This window comes from Salvia hispanica, chromosome 2, assembly GCF_029641045.1.
Source record: "Salvia hispanica isolate PSC_SH4W2 chromosome 2, Shi_PSC_v1, whole genome shotgun sequence".
In the NCBI taxonomy this organism is placed as follows: Eukaryota; Viridiplantae; Streptophyta; class Magnoliopsida; order Lamiales; family Lamiaceae; genus Salvia; species Salvia hispanica.
The window spans coordinates 60,825,850-60,848,154 of record NC_142693.1 but is presented as its reverse complement, the minus strand read 5'-3'; the positions used below and the strand labels follow the sequence as shown (position 1 = coordinate 60,848,154).

Genomic DNA, 22,305 nt, shown 5'->3' with positions numbered 1-22,305 from the left:
AAAGGCCGCTGTAGATGCTCTCAAAAGTATACATCCCTCATACTAATTGATTAAGCAGGAGTCTGTCGAAGTGAAAAGAACAGCTAGGGGAAGCACATGTCGTGGACAAATTCTTGTCCAAATCTGCGAGCATTTACTCACCCCGACAACTATAATGAAAGCAGTCCTCAAAACTTATCTTGTTTTTCCATTTTACTCATACATCATCTTTTACGAAATAAATATATCTCTATATCATGTCCCGTCTCCTTTTATTTGGATACTAGTGCATCCACAACGAACATGGGCTCCATTAAAATAACCATCAATAAACCAATTTAAAGAGTTACTTATGATTATATCATCTGCAACAAGACTCTATGTCCATCAAGATCCGACCGAAACAACTAACTATAGGCTACGGTCAAGATATATAGTAACTGACAAGCCTGAAATTGCCAGAATAACAAGCTACTTCAGCAGTCGGGATATCGGATCTTTCACCAAAATGTAACGGGAGGCGAAAAAACAGAACCACACTCTTTCTCCTTCATTGAAGATCACACGTACAAAGTAGAATAAGAAAGCCCTCTTTCCGGGGTCACGCAGAACATACAGGAAGACAGGATTGACATAGTCTAACGATAATAGAGAGAAAAAAACGATTCATAACCTAGAGCAATAGGGGCATAATCCTGAAATTATATGGTATACCATCTTTAGAAGTTCAAGAGCCATCAGATGCCCAATATGTTGGAAATCTGGGCATCATCTTCATTACTGGTCAGACACAGAGCTTCTCATTACCAAGAGCATGATTCCATCTTAACCCCGACCTTCGATCATCTCACCTCTTCCACAGGCAGCAACTTTCCTGCAACTGAAAAGGTGTTAGAGAGGAGTAGAGTATGAAGCATGGAAGATACATGAACAATCACATTCTTGCTCTTGATATTTAAAAGTTTTTTCGAAAGAACATAATGAAATAAAGTGGGGGATAAATGTGATATGGGAAGAAAACATTTAATACAGAAAATGTCAGTTCCAAAACTTGCCAACCTTACAAACTTCAAATTATGGATTGAATAGCAGTCCCCACAGATCACTGACAGTATATGGCCTGGTCAATTTGTGGTGGGATCTGCTTGATTTCTGTTCCTAATTCTTGTTCAATCCTATACCTGAGAAACACAAAATTTGGTAAGTATATTAATCTCTAATAACAGTGAAATAAGGGTTGAAGTGCATACAAATTGAAACGGTCCTCATAGGTGATGAGATTCACAGCTAAACCAAGATGTCCAAATCTTCCAGATCGCCCAACCTTCACACAAAATGAAAAATAAGAGTAGGAAAATCAGATAACACACTAACATGACAACTTATAAAAAAGTTATAGAAGTAAAAAACGTCACATACCCTGTGTAAATATGTTTCTGAATTCTTAGGAAAATCAAAATTGATTACAACATTGACTGCCTGGATATCTATCCCTCTTGTAAACAAGTCTGCAATGTAATAAGAGCACAAAAAGTAATGGATAAGATTGTTTAGAGCATAAATGATCGTAAAGAGAAGATGTATGAGATTGTCATAAAAAGATGAGACTATATGTCACACCCCAAAGTACGCCATTTCTATCAATCTACAATATCTATTATGTAGACAGCATTCCAAATTCAAGGTTCTAAAATTAATACGTAAGTATAACCTAAAGTGAGGTCATATAGAAGAGCATCATTCTTCCTGTAATAGTACCCAACCGATGCTTTACTTTGAAAACGGACACAAAATAAGTTAAGACTTAAGAGTGACATTTCAAAAAGAATGTAATCAGGGTTCAGAGGGAAGATAGAATATGGTTTCTGAACAAAACAATCAGTAAAAGAACAGGAGGGGGAGGGGGGAATCATGCACATCTGTTGTGTATAGACACAACATAGATACCAAGAGGAGAGACTGAAAGTCCCACCATGCCGGATCCTGATAAAGGTAAGGGCTCTCGCCATGCAAGTAACGAGAACAAGATTGTTTATGGTGGCTTTCTCAATTATTGATCCTCTTATTCCCATCTTCATACAATCAGAACAAATATATAGCACTACCAGGCATCGATAACTCAAACATTTCCACCCTGTCCAAGACCTCACATAAAGAGGAAGGGGCAAGAAAAACACAAAAGTTTCAGATGGCCCCTTAAAGTTTTAAGCAAGTATAACCATTTTTTTTGTTAAATGTTGCAATTAAGAAACACAGGAATAAACAGCTATGAACATGGTTTATATATATCCAGTTATCCACCCATGGAAAATTCTATAGATTTATAATGCCTAAAGTTGCATAGTATGTACCTGTGCAAACAAGATTCCTGCAGGCACCATTACGGAAATCGTGAAATACTCTGTTGCGGTGATCCTGAAGCATCTTAGCATGAATGTAAAAGCAAGAATAGCCAAGTTCCGTAATTTTCTTGGCAAGAAGTTCCACCCGATTCACAGAATTGCAAAAAATAATAGACTGGTTGATTTGAAGCTGAGCCAAAGAAAACAGACATCAAAACCAAATCACCAAAGATGGTAAAGTAATTCCCAGACAGTGATAGAACAGACAAAATAGTAACTCCTGATTAATTAACCTTTGAAAAAAGGGTGTTGAGGCAGTGAACTTTCTGTCTTTCTTCAACAAAAGCATAGAACTGGGTTATACCCTTGAGGGTAAGCTCATCCATAAGGTTGATGATATAGGGTTTTCTCAGATATCGGTCTTTGAAATCTTTTACTGTAACAGGAAATGTAGCTGAGAACATAAGAATCTGGCGGTTTACAGGCATAAAGCGAATTAACTGCTCAATAGAAGGTTGGAACTCTGGCGACAGAAGCTTATCAGCCTGAAAGAAATCAATGGAATGAAGGTCATTTTTTAGCAATAGAATGTCACCATCCCCAGGATTGGATCTGTGGCTGTTGGCCCATGCACAATGTTTTTTGAGCATTTGTGATGTGCTAAAGTCAGAATGTTTAGAATAGGCCAAATATGATATACTTGGACTAACAGCCACACGCCCAATTTTTAGCATGTCATAATTTCTAAACAAGGCTTTGCATGGGCTAACAGTCGCAGGGCCAATCTTCAATTCCATAAAGGCTATAAAATGGGTGGTACGACAAGACAAGTCATAATGAATAGTCATGCAATATCAGATGGCCAATAATCTTCCACATCCAACACTTTCCAATAACAAACAAGATAGGATATATTTACTTACCTCATCCATTATAAGCATGCTACACTCATTCAGAACACAGACATTCTTGTTAGCAAGATCAAGAATTCTTCCTGGTGTCCCAACAAGTAAATGCACTGGTTGATAAAGGCGCATTATGTCATCTTTCAAGCTAGTTCCACCAGTAGTTGCCATGACTTGAATTTGCAAGTGCTTCCCGAGTTCTTTACAAACTTGTGATGTTTGAAGTGCCAATTCTCTTGTGGGGACAAGAATAACAACTGCAAATGAAGGAATCCAAATTAGCATTAATAAGTTCAATAAAATAACCAAAATTAGTACTCCATTCAATATTAAGTTAAGCAGGCTTAGCATTAAGTAGTTACAAAAATCAATGAATATTAGTATTAGCTAGTAAAATATTAAAACTACAGATGCCCTAGAACTTATTAATGCTAGAAGTTGTCTACATCACAGTCATGCTCTTTTAAAAGATATATAAGGATTGTATCCACATTCTTCAGCTTTATGCACAAAATTTACCAAGTAGCTGTCAGATTGATCCTATGATGTATTCAATATCCCACACTTAACTTTATAAACCCCTATATGTTTGTGTATAGGCAGAGAGAGCGAGAGCACCATGGTACACTGTCAAAATGCAATTCCCTCCTAACACAATGGTATATACCAATATTTATCTTGACCTCTTAAAAAGCATTTTGTACCAAGATAAAATCAGCTCCTATTTCTTCAAAGAAAGTTCAGAAATTCTACAATTGCAGAAAACTGCAAATGGGTAATATAACCTTGTATAACATTTTTATCTTGATCAATCTTCTCCAAGGCAGGAATGCAAAACGCTGCAGTTTTTCCAGTTCCATTTTTTGCCCTAGCCAAAATATCACTTCCAGTGAGAGCAATTGGAATACTCTCTTCCTGGATCGGAGACGGGCTCTCGAAACCCTTTTCGTATATTCCCATTAGCAGTTCGCGCTTTAAAAAGTAGTCTTCAAATTCATTTCCTTTGGTAGCTGTAACATCCTGAAAGACAAATGATAAAACAGAAGTCGGGCCAACAGTCTCTCCACTCTCCAGACATGGCAAAGATCACAAACAGAAAAGTTGAATAAAACGAGAAAGAAAGTATCAACTTTTAAAGAATTTAATTACCAATAAGGTCATACGCGGAAGTGTTAAATGAGAATGCTAGAAGACCTCACAGTGAATGAGTCATATCGTGACAGTGTCCACTATAAAATTCAGTATTCAATAAACATAAAATAAAAGCAGTTGAAAAAGAAATCAATGCACTCAAGTCTCAACTTATTCACCATCTGAACAAATTTTTCACTTAGCTTGACATCTTCAAATCAGTTATTAACATTAACTATCAACTTACAGATCAAGCAAATATCATAGTAATTTATAATCAGTTAACTAGCCAATGTGCATCCTGAATTTCCTACTTGCTCAATCAGAACTTTTTGGTTATGACATATTAGAAACATCCACAAGAAAATCAATGATTTTTTTCCCTGACTACGATAACCAAGGATTGCATTAACCAGCAGAACAAAGCAGACATTTGTAACTGGACGAAAATATCTATCAATTTTAAGCAATACACTTAAATATAATATCTAAATTTCAGTTTGGATTTGCAACAATCCAAAAATCGTGAAAAACGAAAGTGTTACCTCAGTTCTGTAACGATTGTCCCGTGGTGGTAACTTTAAGTTTGCCTTCCAATCTTGTGAACTGGCCAATATAAATAATAAGTACCAAAATGCAAGAATAATGTTATGTGTACAGTGGAGATAAAGGGCCAGAAGAAGAGTGCTCCAAGTTCAGCAACAAATAAAATGGAAAGCATAAAAATAAGAAGCAACACCAGTACTGCCACAAAACCATATTGCAGAGTTAAAAATAAAAAAAATAAAAAAATATCTCTCCTGTCCTTAAATTAGCACGAGACCATTCCAACAACAAGCTGCATGCTTTCAAAATCTGTACCACGTAATTCTAACTAAAAATGACTCTCTCTAGCAGCACTTAGTTCTACAAAACACAGCGACTACCTGCTTGAAGTCCCCAAGAAAAAGAAACACATAGTCAACTTATAGATGAATCAAGTATCCAAAATCTTTCGTTTCTACAAGAAAGTGTAATTGGTTTTTCAAATGTGATAGCAACTACATTTCTGAGGCTGAAGTCAGGTTATATATCAACACTGTATAACCTTGGATTCCCAAAAGTTGATGACAAAATTAGCTCATCAGTCCTTTACCAATAATTTCAATGATTAAACTCCAGATCATCACACAGCTAGCAATGATTACCATAAAAATACTAAGAAACGGAGTAGTAACAAAAAAAGACATTCAATTTCTTAAATTCACTTATTCAGTTAAAAATGTACCAAGTAAGAATGCATATAAAGGACAAAAAAGGGGAAAAGAGATAAAACGTTAAGAACATGGAGATTAGCCAATATGAAACCAACAGCAAAATGTGCAGAGTATTGACAATAACCTAGAATCGACGGCTTCCGACTGAACGGTCTTTTCAACCTCGTCGACAGCGGAATCGGAAGGAGGCAGCTGATTTCTTCGCAGCCATTGCTGCTGATTCTGAAACAATTGTTGATTCTGATTACTAGGAGCTGGACTTCTTTGCGCATACTGGTGCATAGGGTTTCGCGGCTGAAAATTAGGGTTTGGTCCGGCATTCGGGTTCATTCCGCCGTATCCGCCTCTGCCGCCACCCATTCCCGGCGGTGGGTATCTCGCTCGCGAACTCATCAAAAATAGATACTAATTACTGAAATTAACTTTGAAACAATGGCGGATTGGGCGATCCTGCGCCTCAATTCGTATCAAAATAGAGAGCCTAGGAAATGAGGAGATACAGATCGAGTGGGTTATGTACAGAAATTGTGCGAGAAACAAAATTTGGGCGAGGTAGAAGATACAGTGGCGTCTCGCAATTGGGAGGGAGGGAGGAATATGGTGCAAAGATTTTCGTGGGGAAAGCGAAGGTTGAAAGAGAAATTGAGTCTACGAATTGCGACCGTTCTAGGGCAGGGCGCGCGTCCCAGGATTTTTTTACATACTACTATTTGGGAATGAATATGCACATTTATATAGCATTTCCCTTAATTGTAATCTATAATCTATTTATATCTATTTTAAATTACAAGAAAATAAAATTCTTAATTTTATTTTTCGCATATACCATAAAAAAAAAAAAAAAAAAAGCCGACTTCAACTTAGGTTATAAAAACAGACCAGTAAATGAATTGGCAAAACTACCAATTCGTGGTTTACCGACGTTACTCTTTATCGAGTTGATTATTACTAATGGAGCCGGATTAATCTCTTACTCATAATAAGCAAAAAAGATATTGCATAGCACAAATCTTGAATCTCAATAACATTAAAGCAACTCAAGTTAGCAAAGTTATGTTAGTACTACAATGTCACTTAAAAAATAATGAAAAAATAAATAAATTAAAAATCGGGTCAATTGCAATTGAATCGATTTATATGTCCAAATAGGAACAACATACTGAATTGGTCACTAATCAAAATTTTAAACACTCCCAGATGCAACAATTGATATTTTATCACATCTTTTTATTAGGATCCCCACAGCTCTTTAGTGTTAAGCTTCAAACAGATCATAAATCTTAGATCATTGAATTGGATGATTGTGATCAACTGCATTATTACACTATAATGCTACATTATTAGTTGGTATACATTATTAGAATGGAAATCTACATTATTAGATTATAATGTTACATTATTAGTCGGTGTACATTATTAAAATGAAAATCTGCATTATTAAATGACACGTGGCGTAGATGACAAAAGGATAGGAATACATCCCTCTTTTTATACAGTATATCAGCCATAAAATTTCAAATCTCACAATCACCTTCGTATAATTCGTATGGGTCGAGCTAGTGTATTTCCGCATAATACTTCATATATACATTGTTTGTGCACAAATTTTTCTTGAGCAATAAAACAATAAGTCGACAACAATCAATTACAAACTCATCAACCAAAAAGTTAGAAGAAGCATTGCGGATATAATGAAAAATTATAGGTGGCGAAGGCGAATGACATCGCGCGCTAATGGCCAACTCAGTTCCTTGCCGACGATGTATATATTGCCCAAAATCATGTATGAAACGAGAGTCGTGGTCGAATACAATCTCATTCGGAATTCCATGTAATTAAACGGACATTTTAGAAACAAATGCAGCAGCAACATTCAAACAAGTAAAAGTTCTCAAATGTGTAATGAAATGTTAATATTTAGACACACCAACATTACAGTAGGGGAATGGGGAAAATAATACTACAAAAGAGTGGTGTAATGTAAATTGTAGATTTGTTTCACATTAATTTATATTTTGAAAAAAATATATCTAACCATGGATAGTAGTGTGTAACATATATATACACAAAGTGGAATGGGGAAAATAATAGAAAGAGAGAGTAACTAACATAACTACCATCTCCCTTCATTTCCCCCATATTATGGGATCTCCAATGAATGTCCTTTCCACCACAAGAACGAGATGAGTATAAAAGGAGTTATGTGGTTTGGAAAGAGGGAATTTCCTTAGTTGAAAAAGGGGCTACCTTCTTGATTTATATAATAAATAGGGAGGAGATGGCATCGTCATTCACCGGAACTCAGGATAAATGCAAGGCCTGCGACAAGACTGTTTATTTCATCGATCTCTTGTCTGCTGATGGCGCCACCTACCACAAAGCATGCTTCAAATGCAGCCACTGCAAAGGAACCCTTGTTGTATGTATTATTTCTGTTGTATCTTATCTCTCTCTGTTATATAACATTCTAAATGCATTTGTAATTGTATCTATCTCATAGATGAGCAACTACTCCTCCATGGATGGCGTGCTCTACTGCAAGACTCATTTCGAACAGCTTTTTAAGGAGTCTGGAAATTTCAGCAAGAATTTCCAAACTGGTCTGAAATTTCAATCTATTTATCTTTTGTATATGTACTAGTGCATCTTCTCCACAGTTTGCTGATGATTCATTCATTCATGCAGGAAAAGGAGATAGGGAAAACTCACTTGTAAGATTTTATATGCATATGCAATTGTGAAATGAATAAAAATGTTGATATTATTGTTGATGACAGACAAGGGCACCCAGCAAGATGTCTGCCATGTTCTCTGGTACCCAAGACAAATGTGCTGCCTGCACCAAGACTGTCTACCCTCTTGATAAGGTAATTACTATTCAATAGATATATGTAGGAGTTGTGTTGAAAGAAGTTGAATATATGCAGATGACAATGGAGGAACAAATATACCACAAGGCATGCTTCAAATGTGCCCATGGGGGGTGCCTCTTGACCCACTCCAACTATGCAGCCCTAGATGGGGTGCTCTACTGCAAGCACCATTTCCAGCAGCTCTTCTTGGAGAAGGGAAATTACCAGCATGTCATTGATTCCACCGCCCACAGGAAGACCGCCAGTATGGAGGGCATCGACGTCGACGCTCTGGTCGAAGAAGGCGAGCCTGCAGAGGAGGACAACAAGCCCGCCGATGACCCTGATCCGACACCTGCCCCTGACGCAGACGAGGACAAACCTGCAGACGCCGGAGACGATGACAAGCCTAAAGAGGAAGAATCCTAGATGAGGAGATATGCATATACATAGTCCAATTGATGTTATGAGTTTTTTTTGTTTTTTGTTTTTTGCTTCTGGCACTATATTTGATGTATAAATGTTGTTGTTTCTTTTTAGCAAGTGTTATACAGTACCAGAGATACAAGTTGTACACCTCAATAATATAGTATATTCTTCAATTTTGCTAATTTAAATTTCTACCCATACTTTTGGTATCCATGACACTTGCTTCTTGAAGTTCATGAACATTATGTTGAGAAGACATAAAACTGGACAAATAGGCTATTGCCTATTTGGTTTAGCTTTTGTTCTACCCAGAGATCATGGCAAAACTAATGTGATTAATCATAACACACACATTCTCTCTCTCAATGAGATGCACACTGCACAACTGATAATAATGACTATGCTTAATTTATGCAGGCAAAATTTCGTGACTCAGAGATGGCAGCTACGATCAATGAGTTTAGGTCCCGCCTCCTTTCCGAGCTAACAGAGGTAACCAGATTTTAATCATCTTTCATCATGTTATAAGGTCGGTCACTCATAATCTATGGGAACTAAGCAAGTTGAACATTCGATAAATCAGGGGGCATGAGGTCACTCATACAACAAAGTGTACAATGTCTTGAAAACACAATGTATTAAATACGAAATAACAACAACCTTTCTATATATATTAGAAGAATGGATTCAGTCCCATCATTTTAAATGTCCGTTAAAGGAAGAATCTGTACTCTCAGATGGTAGACCTTCAAATTCTGGATTTTTCCTGATGTCTATGAATCACAAATAGCTCACAGCAGAACTTTGAGATGTTGGAAAAATCAGAGGCCATCCATCTTGCTAGCTCAGGAAGAGTTTCGTACACTGACTTAATGTGTCCTCAGGGCTAGTAACTGACATCAAGTAAGGAAAACACAATTTCTCATCACAAGGGGGAGGATTTGTAGAAAAGGTGCTAATAAATCATGGTTGAATTTCTGGTTTAGTTCAAAACAATTTAGATTTTCATAAGCCTGGCAGTGAATTTCTTGATTGAATGAAGACACTGGGAAATTGAAAAAATGCACTCACCTGTGTGGCCATTGGTCCTCTCTGACTCATATATCTCATAGTCATTTCCTCCCTAGTCAAATACAAAGGGAAAGCAGACATAATTTCCATTAGATGGGCTCTAGTGGAAGAAGTTTTGATCAAACAATTAATTGTAGAAACAATAACATGTTAGATTATAGCTAGGAGTAAGGAAAAAAAACAGATTAGTTTCTACTGTATAAAGGCTAGACAACCTTGTAGGTCTTGTCTCCAAAGAAGTGAACTTCTTGAAACTCTTCCAGGTATTTCAAGCAATATGTTTTATCCCAACCTTGGGGGAAGACCTGCAGGAAACATTTTGCTCAGGTACAAACTACATCAAATGGTAACTTAGTGAACACAGACAATTTCTTACATCAAAACTGATTTGTCCACCTATGGAAAAGGTTAGGTTATACTGTGCAAACTTCTCACGGAGCACTGACACCATTTTGGGGCGAATGTTGTGAACCTGATTACATTTATGAACTCAGTTCTGTAAAGAGTAAATGAGAATACAAGTTCTAATGACAGAATTTCAAATGTCTCTCAAGTCTCAATTATGATAAAGATATGGTCCTTCGACTACCTTATCATACTTTTCAAACTCATCTCGCTCTTCCTGACTGCAATTTCTTCCAATGGGGGAGACATTAAGCATCCCATTTCGGAATTCAATAAATGTTCCCCTATAATGAAAGAAAATGTATCTGAGATTCCAATAAGATATGACCAGGTTCCAAATGACAGTTTTAGGTTTATTAACCTTTTAATGGGGATGTCCAAGTCAGCGATGTAGTGGAGAGAAAAGTTAATCAGTTCCTGCAATATTATTAACAACCCATCAAATGATTTCCAATAAGAAATTGTTTTGTTAAATTAGTAGCCAGCATCCAGAGAGCCAGAAGGTGAAAAATTGTCATATCTATCATCAAATCTGATGGCATGCATTCACAGAACAAGGTCATGGTGCAAAGTAAAAAAAAAAAACAGTTAACGGCTTTTAACTCTATCGTAGATTCTATTCCTTTCCAAAAGACATGTCTGCATTTGAGAGGTCAAACATTCACTGTAACACCCTTCAAGAAGGTGAAACATGCCTAATAATTGTAGTATTCCGTATTCGATATGAATAACTTCATAAACAAGGTGGCAGATTCTAACCTTGAGCTTTTCTTCTCCAAGAAAGGTCTTCAAGCTCTGCATGGCATATATGAGTTCATGAAAATGAGAAGCTAGCAATATGAAAAAGTACGAGATGCTTCAATAATCTTCAAGAAAGTAGGAGCACGCCAATATCTCAAGAAGCTAGCAAACTTATTAAGCATTTAAGTGTTTCTAATGGTTTAATTTTCCATTATGACCTGCAATTTGATCATAAAAAAGGACACATGTATTCCAACTAGTTTGTTTTTGCAGGAAGTAAGATGAAGAATGTTTCTGTCACCCTCTTTCAGCAGAGATGATATGTTTTGAGTCTTAGACAATACCTGTGTTCCAATTAACTTTCCATCCTTGTAAGCAACAAGGCCATTCTCAGCAAACATGTAATCATAGTCATCAGTAACTGCATAGAAACAAGAAATCATATCTCTACAATTAAGATGAAGTAAAATCACGCAAAGATGATCTGCTATCAGGGATCAGGATCTAAGTGAGGGATTTCAAGATTTAAGTGTATGTGACCTGTTTTTCCAAGCTGCTCTGCTATCTTAACAAAATCAGAACCTCCAACAACGCCAATGGTTACAACCTGTGAAGAGATAAGTACAAAGTTTGAATAACATTGTCATGTTTTCCTCTACTGGATATGTTTTACTCTAACAGCGAAATTTTATGCAGCCTGAAAGAAAAAATAAAAATGAAGTACCTTTCTAAGGTTCCTCATGAACTCTAACATCTCAGGAGTAGCCCCCTGCAGCAAAAAAAGTTGCAAAAACGCTAAATCAACTCAACATAATAACATGTAACTGAACAAGAGTGAATAGATGCAAACTCTAAGACCCCAATAAGAGATAGTACTATTATTTAACTTATTTCTATCAACTAATATCTCTATAAAGACTATTCACTAATAGTCTATTGACGAAAAGATATATTTCATCATTTCAAAGTTCACAGGGATCATAAAAGTAATGAGTACATTATAAAGGTTACTAAATTACAGATCATTAATTTATGAAGGTTCTACTAAAAGTAGAGATAGTGCAACTTCAAAACTACTCATACGCTTTAACTAGTTCAAGGAAACCAGGCATTCGCAAAATTCGTGATGGACTATCCACACTATTAGTTTCAAATCCTCATCAGTCATCTCTAAAGTTTCAGCTCGAGCAAAGGAGTTTCACATGTTTAACACTAATCGCCAATTATATCAACTTAGCTGTGAAATTGTACCAACATTTTAAGTCAAATCCCGTAGAGATTACAGAATTTAGAAATCGGAAAGCAGAACAAATAAGAAAAATAAATCAATTTACACACCTTCCTGGGAGCAGTGAGCGTGCCATCGACATCAAAAAGAGCAATTACGCCAGGTCTTCGTACAGCCATAATCAATTTCAAATTTTCCTCCTGCATTCCGAATTCACGATGCTTTCAACTTCCGAAACTTGATCACATTAAATATCACCACACACACACCAGAACTGAAAATGTACTTAAAAAAACTGTTAAGATTGAAAATATCAAATTAGATCACCTTTTGAGTGAAGCAACAAGGAGTGAGATCTGAGTCGAAAGGAGAGGGAATTCCAGAGAAAAGAGCAGATCTGAAAAGGGGTGGAAGGCAGTTGCTGGTGGAAGTGGCAATCGTTTTTATAGTTTAACGACAACCAGTGGAATGAAGATCCTATATCGTCGGTGTGCAATGTCGATAATGCCCTCAACCTTATTTATTTTTAATAAACTTCATGACCCATATCACATGTTGCGGGTCGGGTCGGGCCGAATCCAACACTATTTTGTTAGGGCCGACCCTTTCAATCGCACTAACAAACTCAGAATGGGAGCGCCGGTGAAATCAGCGGAGCAGCCGCCACAAGATGCGACGGCGGAGACCGTCGACGCTTTGCTTGAGGTACTCCACCTCATCCGATCAATTGTTTCCTTTTTTTTGCTTTCTGTTGTGTTGTTAATTAAATATTCACGAAGGATTTAGCAAAAACAGTTACCAAATGTAGTAGTTTATTGAGTTTCATCGGAATTTATTTACTCTTTCAGGCTGTGATAGCTTGATATCTCTGCAACACGCTTTATAGTGCATTAGTTCTTATAGTTTGATGATATGCAGAATTTGCCCAATTTTATTTGCAAACTGCTCTCTGTATCTGTATGTTACTTTGTTTGTTATTGCTTTGCTAGGTTTTCTCAGATTGAGTTGAGTATTTTTCGAATTTCTTACTGGTGTAGTTTTCAGATATTGAAAGTCTCTTACTAGTTACTGTCAGCTAGTAATGTTGATCTAAGTACAATTTTGAGCTGTTTATATCTGCCAATCATGTACTCTAAAAAATTGTGATTCTGTTGTGTTTATATTTTTGGATGTTTGACTCTCCTAGATTTCATGAACAGGCTGCTAGGTATGATGATATAGACGATCTCAAGAGCATAGCATCTTCTGGTGTTTCTCTGGATTCGAAGGATTCAGAAGGCCGTACAGGTTATTACTGTGACATTCTCTAGCTACTTTCTTTCGTTGATTAATGATACAGTTTACGTTCGATAGTTTTAGAACTACGGTGTTTGTTCTGTTTATATTCTGATTTTGTTTGCTCCTGCAATGCTACAGCATTACATATGGCTTCAGCAAATGGGCATCTTGACATTGTTGATTATCTTGTCCGCAATGGAGTGGTGAGGACTGCTGGTTTCACATTTGATTCCGAGAATTTCAATGGATTATTTTACTTTGTTTTTGTCATTGATTTATTGTCTGCTGAGAAGTAGTAATAATTTTGTCTTTTCCTACTTTTGGGCTGAATAGGTATGATGAGATATTTCTGAGTGATGTAACATTCTAGACTGGCTTCATGTAAAGCTTTGTATAAGATACTATATACCATTGGACATACTAACATTCTAGGCTGGTTTCATGAGTTTTGATTGAAGTGTATAATCTAGCTGCTTAGTATAGAGGGAGGTTCTTGATGACAACATTTATCTTGGAACTGTTACCGCCAGGAGTTGCCTAAAGCTATCTGTCATAACTTGGAAAATGGTAGTAGATGACAATGACAAAGATGCTATCTTGTGTGCGTTTGTGTTCTCCCTTTCTTAGTATTCGTCGTGATCAATGATGTAAGTTTATGATTTTCTCCATGGTTTGGTTGAATTGGCATAAAACTACATGGTGTTTTTTGCCTTTCATATTTTTGGTTGCCTTTTCTTTGAGATAGAGAAACTAAATGGTGATTTCTGTCTTTCATATTTTTGGTTGTCTTTCATATTTTTGGTTGCCATTTCTTTGAGATAAAGAAACTAAATAGTGTTTTTTGTCTTTCATATTTTTGGTTGCCTTTTCTTTGAGATAGAGAAATTAAATGGTGTTTTATTGTCTACATTTTAATTCGAGGAAGAGAACAACTACATTCATGATCCATCCCCTCATGTATTCATTTATTGGTTACTTTTTATTGTCAATCATGAATGCTCTTTTTTCGTCGTGACAGAAGAAATTCTTATTTCCTTTTCTTTTGGAACAGGATGTTAATGCTTGTAACGTGGAGAAGAACACCCCTCTTCATTGGGCAAGTCTAAATGGCCACATTGAGGTATTATAAAATATAAACCTTGTTACAAACTTACAACATGAGCTGAGCAAGTTATATCCATTTATTCAAGTTTATATATATGATTCGGTTTTCTGCAGGTTGTGAAACGTCTGATTCTCTCCGGAGCTGAAATCTCGCCACTGAACAGGTTTGTTTATTTATTCTATAACAAGTTTAATCAATATTTGGATTTGTCTTTCTTAATTTCCTAGCTGAGCTAAATCGCTTGTGATGTTGGCTTATCATCAGCCACGAGAAAAGTCCGATTGATGAGGCGCTCAGTAGGGGAAAATTGGACGTGATCGATGCAATCAACGAAGTAGCAGCTCAGGTTGATCTTGCAAGAACACAAGTTTCTTAGTTCGTTTAAAGAAAAAAATGATACCAAGCTTAAAATTCTCCTATCATGAGTCTGTTCGCAATTTTAGATGCTTTTGATATTGTATTATGGCTGCAATTATGTGACAAAGACGTGAAATATGAAATCTATATTATGGCTGCAATAACATGAAAGTTATTTTTTTCTGAAATTAAGTAGCTTGATTCATGATCAACTAAATATACAGTACAGTAAGCTCTTATATGGTAAAAATAATAATTTAATATAGAAGTTGTAATAGTAGTAGTTTAAATATGAGATTAACGTAAAATACCACAAATCCACAATGGTTCAAAATTAAAAGTTGTCAAAATCGAAGCTAATGTGACGAAATGAAATAAATACTTGTAGTAAGTTGATGTCGTTATAATAAACTTTTCGCAATTGTCAATCCATTTTGCCCACTAGTTTAAAAACTCCTATTTACTATCATAAGATAATTGTAAAAAATTAAAAATTGCGAAAATCAAAATAAATATGATCAAATCAAATATGAGAAGACATTAAATCCACGATTTATTCAACCTTTTGCAATTATTGTACAATTTTGCATTAATAGTTTCGATTTGTACCTACCGATGGGACAATTATACAAAAAATGTGATTTCTACTAATAATCTAATTATTTAATATGAAGTTTTTTTGTTTATATTATGGTGTGTGAGAAATGGTAATTATTAAATATATTTATTTATTAAAATAATTAAATACTGATAGCATCCCCAACATTCGAAACCTTGAATACTTAGGTAGTTAGGTTTGGTGATTCAGTGAGTCATTTTGTTGAACAGTTGTGAACAAGTGAACTTCACATTGCGCTTCAGTTTCACGAAATGCGAGAGAGGAGATATGTCGGTGGAGTATTCAACACAGCCGCCTTCTTATCTGCGTCGTGAATGTTGATACCTCCGTCATTCACAAGTTTCCTCAAACAGCTTGTCCACAAATTGATTGCCGATTGATTTCAAGTATGAGAGCAAGTCTTCGCCGGATACCTACTCTGCTCCTTGCACTCCGCGGTAATCTCCAATTGAATCGGATACCGCCGTACATCAAATCAGACCGCCCTCTGCACCTTCTCTCTCGACACCCCATCGCCGCCACCCCCTCAATTTCCGCGTCCTTCACTTCCTCAATCCACAATCACAGCGGATCGGAGCATGAATCCGGATCCGACTCCGATGCTGAAGAAACGGAAGCTATTTCAATCCATCCAAGCTCCTCGCGCGATTTCGACGCCATTGTGGACATTCTACGAACACCTGGTGCGCAGGAAAGGAGCACAAAGCTGGAGCAATGCGGATTGAGTGTGTCGCCGGAGTTCGTCGCAAACGTCCTCTCCCGCGTGCGGAACGACTGGGAGGCGGCGTTCACCTTCTTCCTGTGGGCAGGGAAGCAGCCAGGCTACTCGCATTCGCGGCGCGAGTACCACTCCATGATCTCCATCCTCGGCAAGTTCAGGAAATTCGACACCGCGTGGTCTCTGGTCGAGGAAATGAGAGCCGCGTCCCTCGTCACGAAAATGACGATCCTGATCATGATCAGGCGCCACGCGGCCGTGCACGACGTCGCGAAGGCGATCAGCGCCTTCTACGGCCTCAGGCGATTCAATCTCGAGATAGGAGTCGACGAATTCCAGGGCCTGCTCTCAGCTCTATGCAGGTACAAAAATGTCAAAGATGCAGAGGATCTCCTGTTCTGCAACAAAGCCGCCTACCCGCTCAACACGAAGAGCTTCAACATCATCCTCAACGGCTGGTGCAATGTGATCGGCAGCCTTCGCGAGGGGAGGAGGATTTGGATGGAGATGGAGAAGAGAGGGGTTCGACACGATGTCTACTCGTACTCGAGCATCATGTCTTGCTATTCCAAGATGGGGAATCTCAATGCAGTGATGAGGCATTACGAAAAGATGAAATCTTTAGGCATCAAACCGGATAGGAAGGCCTACAACTCAATGATCCACGCTCTGGCAAAGGGGAGGTTCGTGGACGAAGCTCGTGCCCTCATGGAGACGATGGACGAGGAGGGAATCGCACCAGACACCGTCACTTACAACTCGCTGATCATGCCTCTTTGCAAGTCGCATCTCTTGAATGAGGCAAACCGGGCCTTCGAGGAGATGGTGGAGAGAGGCGTGGCGCCCACTGTCCGGACCTACCACGCCTTCTTCCGCGCTATAAAGACAACGGAGCAAGTGTTTGAGCTTCTGGAGAGAATGCATACCACCGGGTGCCATCCGAGCCACGATACGTACATCATGTTGATCAGGAAGTTCTGCCGGTGGCGCCAGATTGATGATGTGTTCAAGGTGTGGGGCGAGATGGGGAGGAATGGGCTCGACCCGGATAGGAGCTCGTACATTGTGCTGATACACGGCCTTTTCTTGAATGGGAGGGTGGATGTGGCTCATAAGTACTATGTGGAGATGAAGGAGAAGGATCTGTTGCCGGAGCCGAAAGTGGATGCTATGATTCAAGAGTGGTTGGCGAGTAAGAATGATGCTAATGGTGAAAGCAATGTGATTGGATCAAGGGAGAATGGATCTAACTCTAGTAAAGTAGGGGAAAAGGAGAGGTTCAAAGCCAAGAACAAGTTAAAGGATGTTGAATTTCGGCGGCGGCCGGAAATAAGGGGTGTTACTAGGGAAAGGGGCTTTTCGTTTTGGGAGGATTGATATCATCTGGTTTGCAACTTTTGACTATGATGATTTTCCCAGGTATGAATGATCTTTCCTTATGACACATTTCCAATGGTTGTGTAACTGATTTTCATGAATCTACCTGGTTTTGTTTTGACTTGTTTAGACTGTGTATTACTAGTTTGAAATATAAGTGTGTTGGTTGTTGCAAAATAAGTATAGTTTTATTATAGAGTTGGAAGATCTAATTTGTACTAGGAGTATACTACTCCCTCCGTCCCAGAGAAGTTGGCATACTTTGGAAATGACACGGAATTTTAGGAGGTTTTGTTTTGTGTGTTAAATGGAGAGAGAAAATATAATTTTTATATTCATGTGAGAGAGAACTTTTTCCAAAAAGGGAAATGTGACGTCTTTTGTGGGACAAACTAAAAAGGAAAGTGTGTCAACTTCTCTGGGACGGAGGGAGTACTATTTTTCAAAGTGAATTTGGCACTTTCTCTTACTCAAGTTTTTGAGTTAATCTAATAAGTCTAAATTCAACCTAAAGATCATGGTCTTTGATAGATTAGATAAGATATTTTTTTAAAATGTTGTTTGCTTTGATGTACGATTAGATATGACTCGGTATTTAATTTCAAGACAATGTCACGTAGGATCAGTCCTTGCTTGTGAGTACTGAATTGATCTTTCTCCTCAGACAAGTTAATCTTGAGCAACCGAACACCCTCTCAATCAAGAGCTATCCTCTGTATAGTTTTTAAACATATAGGTATTTTATTTTTATAGATTGATAAGATAGTACTATGATATCTTTGAATCTATTTTTGTACTCCACTTATATGAATCAAGCAAAATTAGCTCGAATGATAGATTTTATAAGAATATTTAAGATAGTCAAAGTTCTATTTTATCCTCGTATAGACTGTGTATACTGAATGATAAATAAAGGAATGAATATGGCAGCACAACAAACATAAAACATTGTAATTGAATTATTGGATAAAACTTAGAGAGCATAAAATCAGATCCATATATAAGAACACCATGACCAATAGTGCTGATATCCATCAAATGTAGGTTCCTCAAAAAAATCGAAATAGTTGCAAAGAAATGACTATCTCAAACTGACAAGTAATGCCAACATCTTTCTCACTCCACACATGATTGTTTCCATCCTCCAAGGTTCTCCTCTTCAACCTCATCGCCTCTGCTTCTCTGCAACGAAAAAAAATTTCATCGTTTAAGGAGCAAACACACGACAACAGATACACAAACCAAATACTATGATTGGTAAGATGTCTCATACCTGGGGAGTGAAAGTGAGGGCGACTCTAACCTCTCCGCGGTACTCCTCATCTTTGACAACATGGTACGCCATGGGTGGAAGGCTATTTTCAACAAACAATGGCTGGAGAGGAATTCTACGCTCAAGAAAAATTCAAGAATCAGATAGACATCAATGTTGATCATATACATAAACCATGAGCAAGAATCTAACATGAGTATTGTATATTACTCACGTTGCTTCTCCAATAAAGTCGTCTGCTGTAAACGTGTCTTTGTCCATTAGTTTGATCTTCAGCTCGGGCACATCGCTGGATATGGAGAAGAGGAAGCTCTCATTCCACTCGGAGCAAGATCCATCAACTGGATACAACAATGTAGAATAGCGTTATAGTTATAAAGTAGTCATTCGTACAAAAACTTCTTATAGTTATAACTGCACGGAACTCTACACAACAAATATCGCAAATTACTTATACTTTACAGATAGAAGCAAGAGTCTTGTAGCTCTCAGTTCTCATAATAGTATGAAGTTTTTATTCGAACCACATATATGCAACTATGCAAGAATTGCAAGATGAAGAAGAAAATGCACCTGTCCCCATGCCGCTTGTCTTCTCCTGAGTCCGGTAAGTGAGAACCGCATAGGGATCCGACCCAGCTGCCAAATCAAAGATCATGACAAAGCATTTTACTAGGATTTCTTGAATCCCTTCATTTCAATGGGATGTGAATCAAGCAAAACTAACTCAAATTACAGAAATTAGTAAGCACATTATGTTCTAATCCGTCTTAGTATGCAATAGATCAAATATTAATCCTCAAAAGTAAATTCTTCCTTATACAACAGCTACCATCCCATGAAACCACATCGCACAGAGATTGGAAGAAAAAACGTACAATCTGGACTGAAAATTAGTGTGTTTCAGATAATTTTGATTCAGTGTTTATACAGAGTTATTCATGGATCATGAGGTTTGAATTCAGCATGATCTAATCATGATTTAAAATATCAAGCCAGCAGTTTTGATCCCTAAATCTCCCTAATCAAGTGATGATACTTTTATTAGCATTTAAACGGATCAAACCGCGTAAAATTCATACGAATCAATGGATCGGTAACTAAGTCAACTCAGAGTCGTGAATCTCATAACAACTGAAATATCGGAACCATGAATCGTGGTGGATCTATGCATATGTAAGAAATTCCATAATATTACTAAAATTGGAAGAAAAACGAATTTGAATCCGATGTAATCGAGAGAATAAATGATTATAGAGGCGAAATGAGAGAGTTAAGGTGAAGAAACATACATAAAAAGTCGGAGTCATCGAGGCCTTTGGCGCTGACAAGAACAACTTCAAGGGTTCCTTTGGTCATCTTCGGATCAAAATCCAACTCAGGAACACAGGAGGAACGGACCAAAATTTAGAATCGCGGTCTCTTTCTCTCTACCTTAAAGTTATTGCTGAATATGTAATGAAGTCATAAAGTTGCGGGACCCACCTCATGATCTCCTAATATAATATTTTATTTTATATTTTTTCAAAATTTTATTAATAATTTACTAATTTTTATTTGTGGCACAAATGTGATTATTTGGGGTTACAAAAGTGATTTTTCGTATAATTTGGATATATTTTTCTATATTTTTTCTTACATTCGAGAAAGTTATAAATCCTTTCTCAAACTCAACATGATAAACATAACAACTTCTTGGTAACAAAAAATGTAGGGAAATTGGTCCTAAGACCATCTCTACTAAAACCTAAAATTGGATAGGTATTTAGCTCTAATAGTACTCAAAAATCAATCCTATTTTTAGTTTTTGAGAAAAAAATACCTATCTTTAGATTTACACTAAACTAAAACCTAAAAGTTTTTCAAATTTTGTGAGTGAAAAATGCATAATATAGAGAATATTCTTTTAAGTTTGAATTTAGTATAAATGGTTGGAGTAAAATCAATATTTAGTATGAGATTTACACTAAAATATGTTTGAGTTTAGTAGAATGGTTGGAGATACTCTAATATCATGAACTTTGCCCAGATTTTGATTTTTCCCATGAACTTTCAAATTAGTATTATAAATCATGAACTTTCAGATTAGTTTGGTATTTTCCCAATAATCCAAAATTTGTGAAAATTTTCCTAAAAATGTGTTCCTAGCGTTTATGAAATAGAGAAACAAGTTTTTGTGTGTTAATTTTTGTAGCACAGCGTCACATATGTGTGTTTCTAATTGAATTCTTTGTGTTTTTATTAAATTTATTTTGTTTTCTTTATTTTTAGAGTTTTATTTTGTTAAATAAAAGTAGTATTGTGTTTAATATTCCAAATAAATATGCCAACATGACATGCCACGTATAAGAATTCTGCTAAAAATGATTCAAAATGCCATATAAGCTAGCCGGATTTTACTCTTGATTCGCCGTGGGAAATACCAAACCAAACTGAAAGTTCATGATTTATGATACTAATTTGAAAGTTCATGGGAAAAATCAAAATCTGAGCAAAGTTCATGATATTATGGACCAATTTCCCAAAAATGTATATCCTACAAAAATCGATAAAACGATAAAACGGAAAAAATCTAAAAATGGAAACTGAAATATTAATTCAATAATGTTACCTTTTTTCAATTAATTACAAATTAACACCCTCAATTTTCCCAGTCACCAGAAAGTCGTCACAACATCCTTTGATTTAGTTCAACATTGCCGGAATGTGGATTGTGGTTGAACGGCTTTGATATTTTCAGCTCAGTTACTATTACTACTGGATTACAGTAGGATATTAGTGCCAAGGACCAAAAAAATAGTATTGTATTTTCAACTTTTAAAGTGTGTGGCAAATGAACTTGTAAACAACTTACAAAACTACTACTTATATAATCTTCTATATCAAAAGTTCGTCGACCTCATTCTATTTTTTTCAAGGATCTTATAAGCAACAATTAACTTACAAAATTATCATACTATGATTTGTTATTTCCTTCAAACATATAACCTTCCAATTTCATATAACCTTCCATTTTCTCTCTCAAATTCACAATTTCCTAACCTTATCCAAACAACTTAACAACTTATAAGTTACTCCTATCCTAAGAAAAAAAATTACTCCATAGGCTCTTTTTTAAACTAAAAAAAATAAGCTTAGCCAATTACCCTATAGAACTACAAGAAAAAAGATGAGCAGTAGAGTGAGATGTTTTACATCATTGAATTCTCTTGTTTGTGGAAGCATGTTTAAACCAGTTT

The 22,305-nt window shown here is 36.7% G+C and overlaps 6 protein-coding genes across 7 annotated transcripts; 3 read left to right on the top strand and 3 right to left on the bottom strand.

Moving 5' to 3' along the window:
* Positions 1-505: 505 nt before the first annotated feature.
* Positions 506-6,315, bottom strand: LOC125200747 (DEAD-box ATP-dependent RNA helicase 8-like). Of its 2 annotated transcripts, none has more exons than XM_048098497.1 (10): positions 5,738-6,315; positions 4,903-4,963; positions 4,012-4,246; positions 3,245-3,483; positions 2,615-2,866; positions 2,331-2,511; positions 1,399-1,487; positions 1,230-1,303; positions 1,039-1,160; positions 506-859 (listed from the first exon to the last, which is right to left on the bottom strand). In XM_048098497.1, the coding sequence occupies exons 1-9, from the start codon at positions 6,004-6,006 to the stop codon at positions 1,082-1,084; spliced, it is 1,479 nt and encodes a 492-aa protein (XP_047954454.1). In that variant the 5' UTR covers positions 6,007-6,315; the 3' UTR covers positions 506-859; positions 1,039-1,081. The 2 variants fall into 2 exon arrangements, with proteins under 2 accessions (XP_047954454.1, XP_047954455.1); XM_048098498.1 differs by having other exon boundaries at positions 506-853.
* Positions 6,316-7,798: 1,483 nt separating this feature from the next.
* Positions 7,799-9,105, top strand: LOC125202247 (LIM domain-containing protein PLIM2b-like). Its single transcript, XM_048100612.2, has 5 exons — positions 7,799-8,032; positions 8,114-8,213; positions 8,299-8,324; positions 8,391-8,480; positions 8,541-9,105. The coding sequence occupies exons 1-5, from the start codon at positions 7,892-7,894 to the stop codon at positions 8,892-8,894; spliced, it is 711 nt and encodes a 236-aa protein (XP_047956569.2). The 5' UTR covers positions 7,799-7,891; the 3' UTR covers positions 8,895-9,105.
* A 344-nt stretch (positions 9,106-9,449) lies between these two features.
* On the bottom strand, positions 9,450-12,813 carry LOC125202248 (phosphomannomutase). Its single transcript, XM_048100613.2, has 12 exons — positions 12,667-12,813; positions 12,450-12,539; positions 11,836-11,880; positions 11,652-11,718; positions 11,456-11,532; positions 11,130-11,165; positions 10,732-10,787; positions 10,555-10,654; positions 10,342-10,437; positions 10,181-10,270; positions 9,966-10,017; positions 9,450-9,787 (listed from the first exon to the last, which is right to left on the bottom strand). The coding sequence occupies exons 2-12, from the start codon at positions 12,516-12,518 to the stop codon at positions 9,735-9,737; spliced, it is 741 nt and encodes a 246-aa protein (XP_047956570.1). The 5' UTR covers positions 12,519-12,539; positions 12,667-12,813; the 3' UTR covers positions 9,450-9,734.
* Positions 12,814-12,886: 73 nt separating this feature from the next.
* On the top strand, positions 12,887-15,267 carry LOC125215396 (ankyrin repeat family protein). Its single transcript, XM_048116804.2, has 6 exons — positions 12,887-13,044; positions 13,539-13,626; positions 13,756-13,820; positions 14,669-14,737; positions 14,836-14,885; positions 14,987-15,267. Exons 1-6 carry the CDS (start codon positions 12,892-12,894, stop codon positions 15,096-15,098), a joined length of 537 nt encoding a protein of 178 aa, XP_047972761.2. The 5' UTR covers positions 12,887-12,891; the 3' UTR covers positions 15,099-15,267.
* A 591-nt stretch (positions 15,268-15,858) lies between these two features.
* Positions 15,859-17,922, top strand: LOC125211584 (Tetratricopeptide repeat (TPR)-like superfamily protein). Its single transcript, XM_048111459.2, has one exon. It carries the CDS (start codon positions 16,087-16,089, stop codon positions 17,791-17,793), a length of 1,707 nt encoding a protein of 568 aa, XP_047967416.1. The 5' UTR covers positions 15,859-16,086; the 3' UTR covers positions 17,794-17,922.
* An 808-nt stretch (positions 17,923-18,730) lies between these two features.
* LOC125211614 (16 kDa phloem protein 2-like) lies at positions 18,731-20,514 on the bottom strand. Its single transcript, XM_048111489.1, has 5 exons — positions 20,359-20,514; positions 19,640-19,705; positions 19,281-19,407; positions 19,067-19,181; positions 18,731-18,975 (listed from the first exon to the last, which is right to left on the bottom strand). The coding sequence occupies exons 1-5, from the start codon at positions 20,423-20,425 to the stop codon at positions 18,910-18,912; spliced, it is 441 nt and encodes a 146-aa protein (XP_047967446.1). The 5' UTR covers positions 20,426-20,514; the 3' UTR covers positions 18,731-18,909.
* Positions 20,515-22,305: the final 1,791 nt, after the last annotated feature.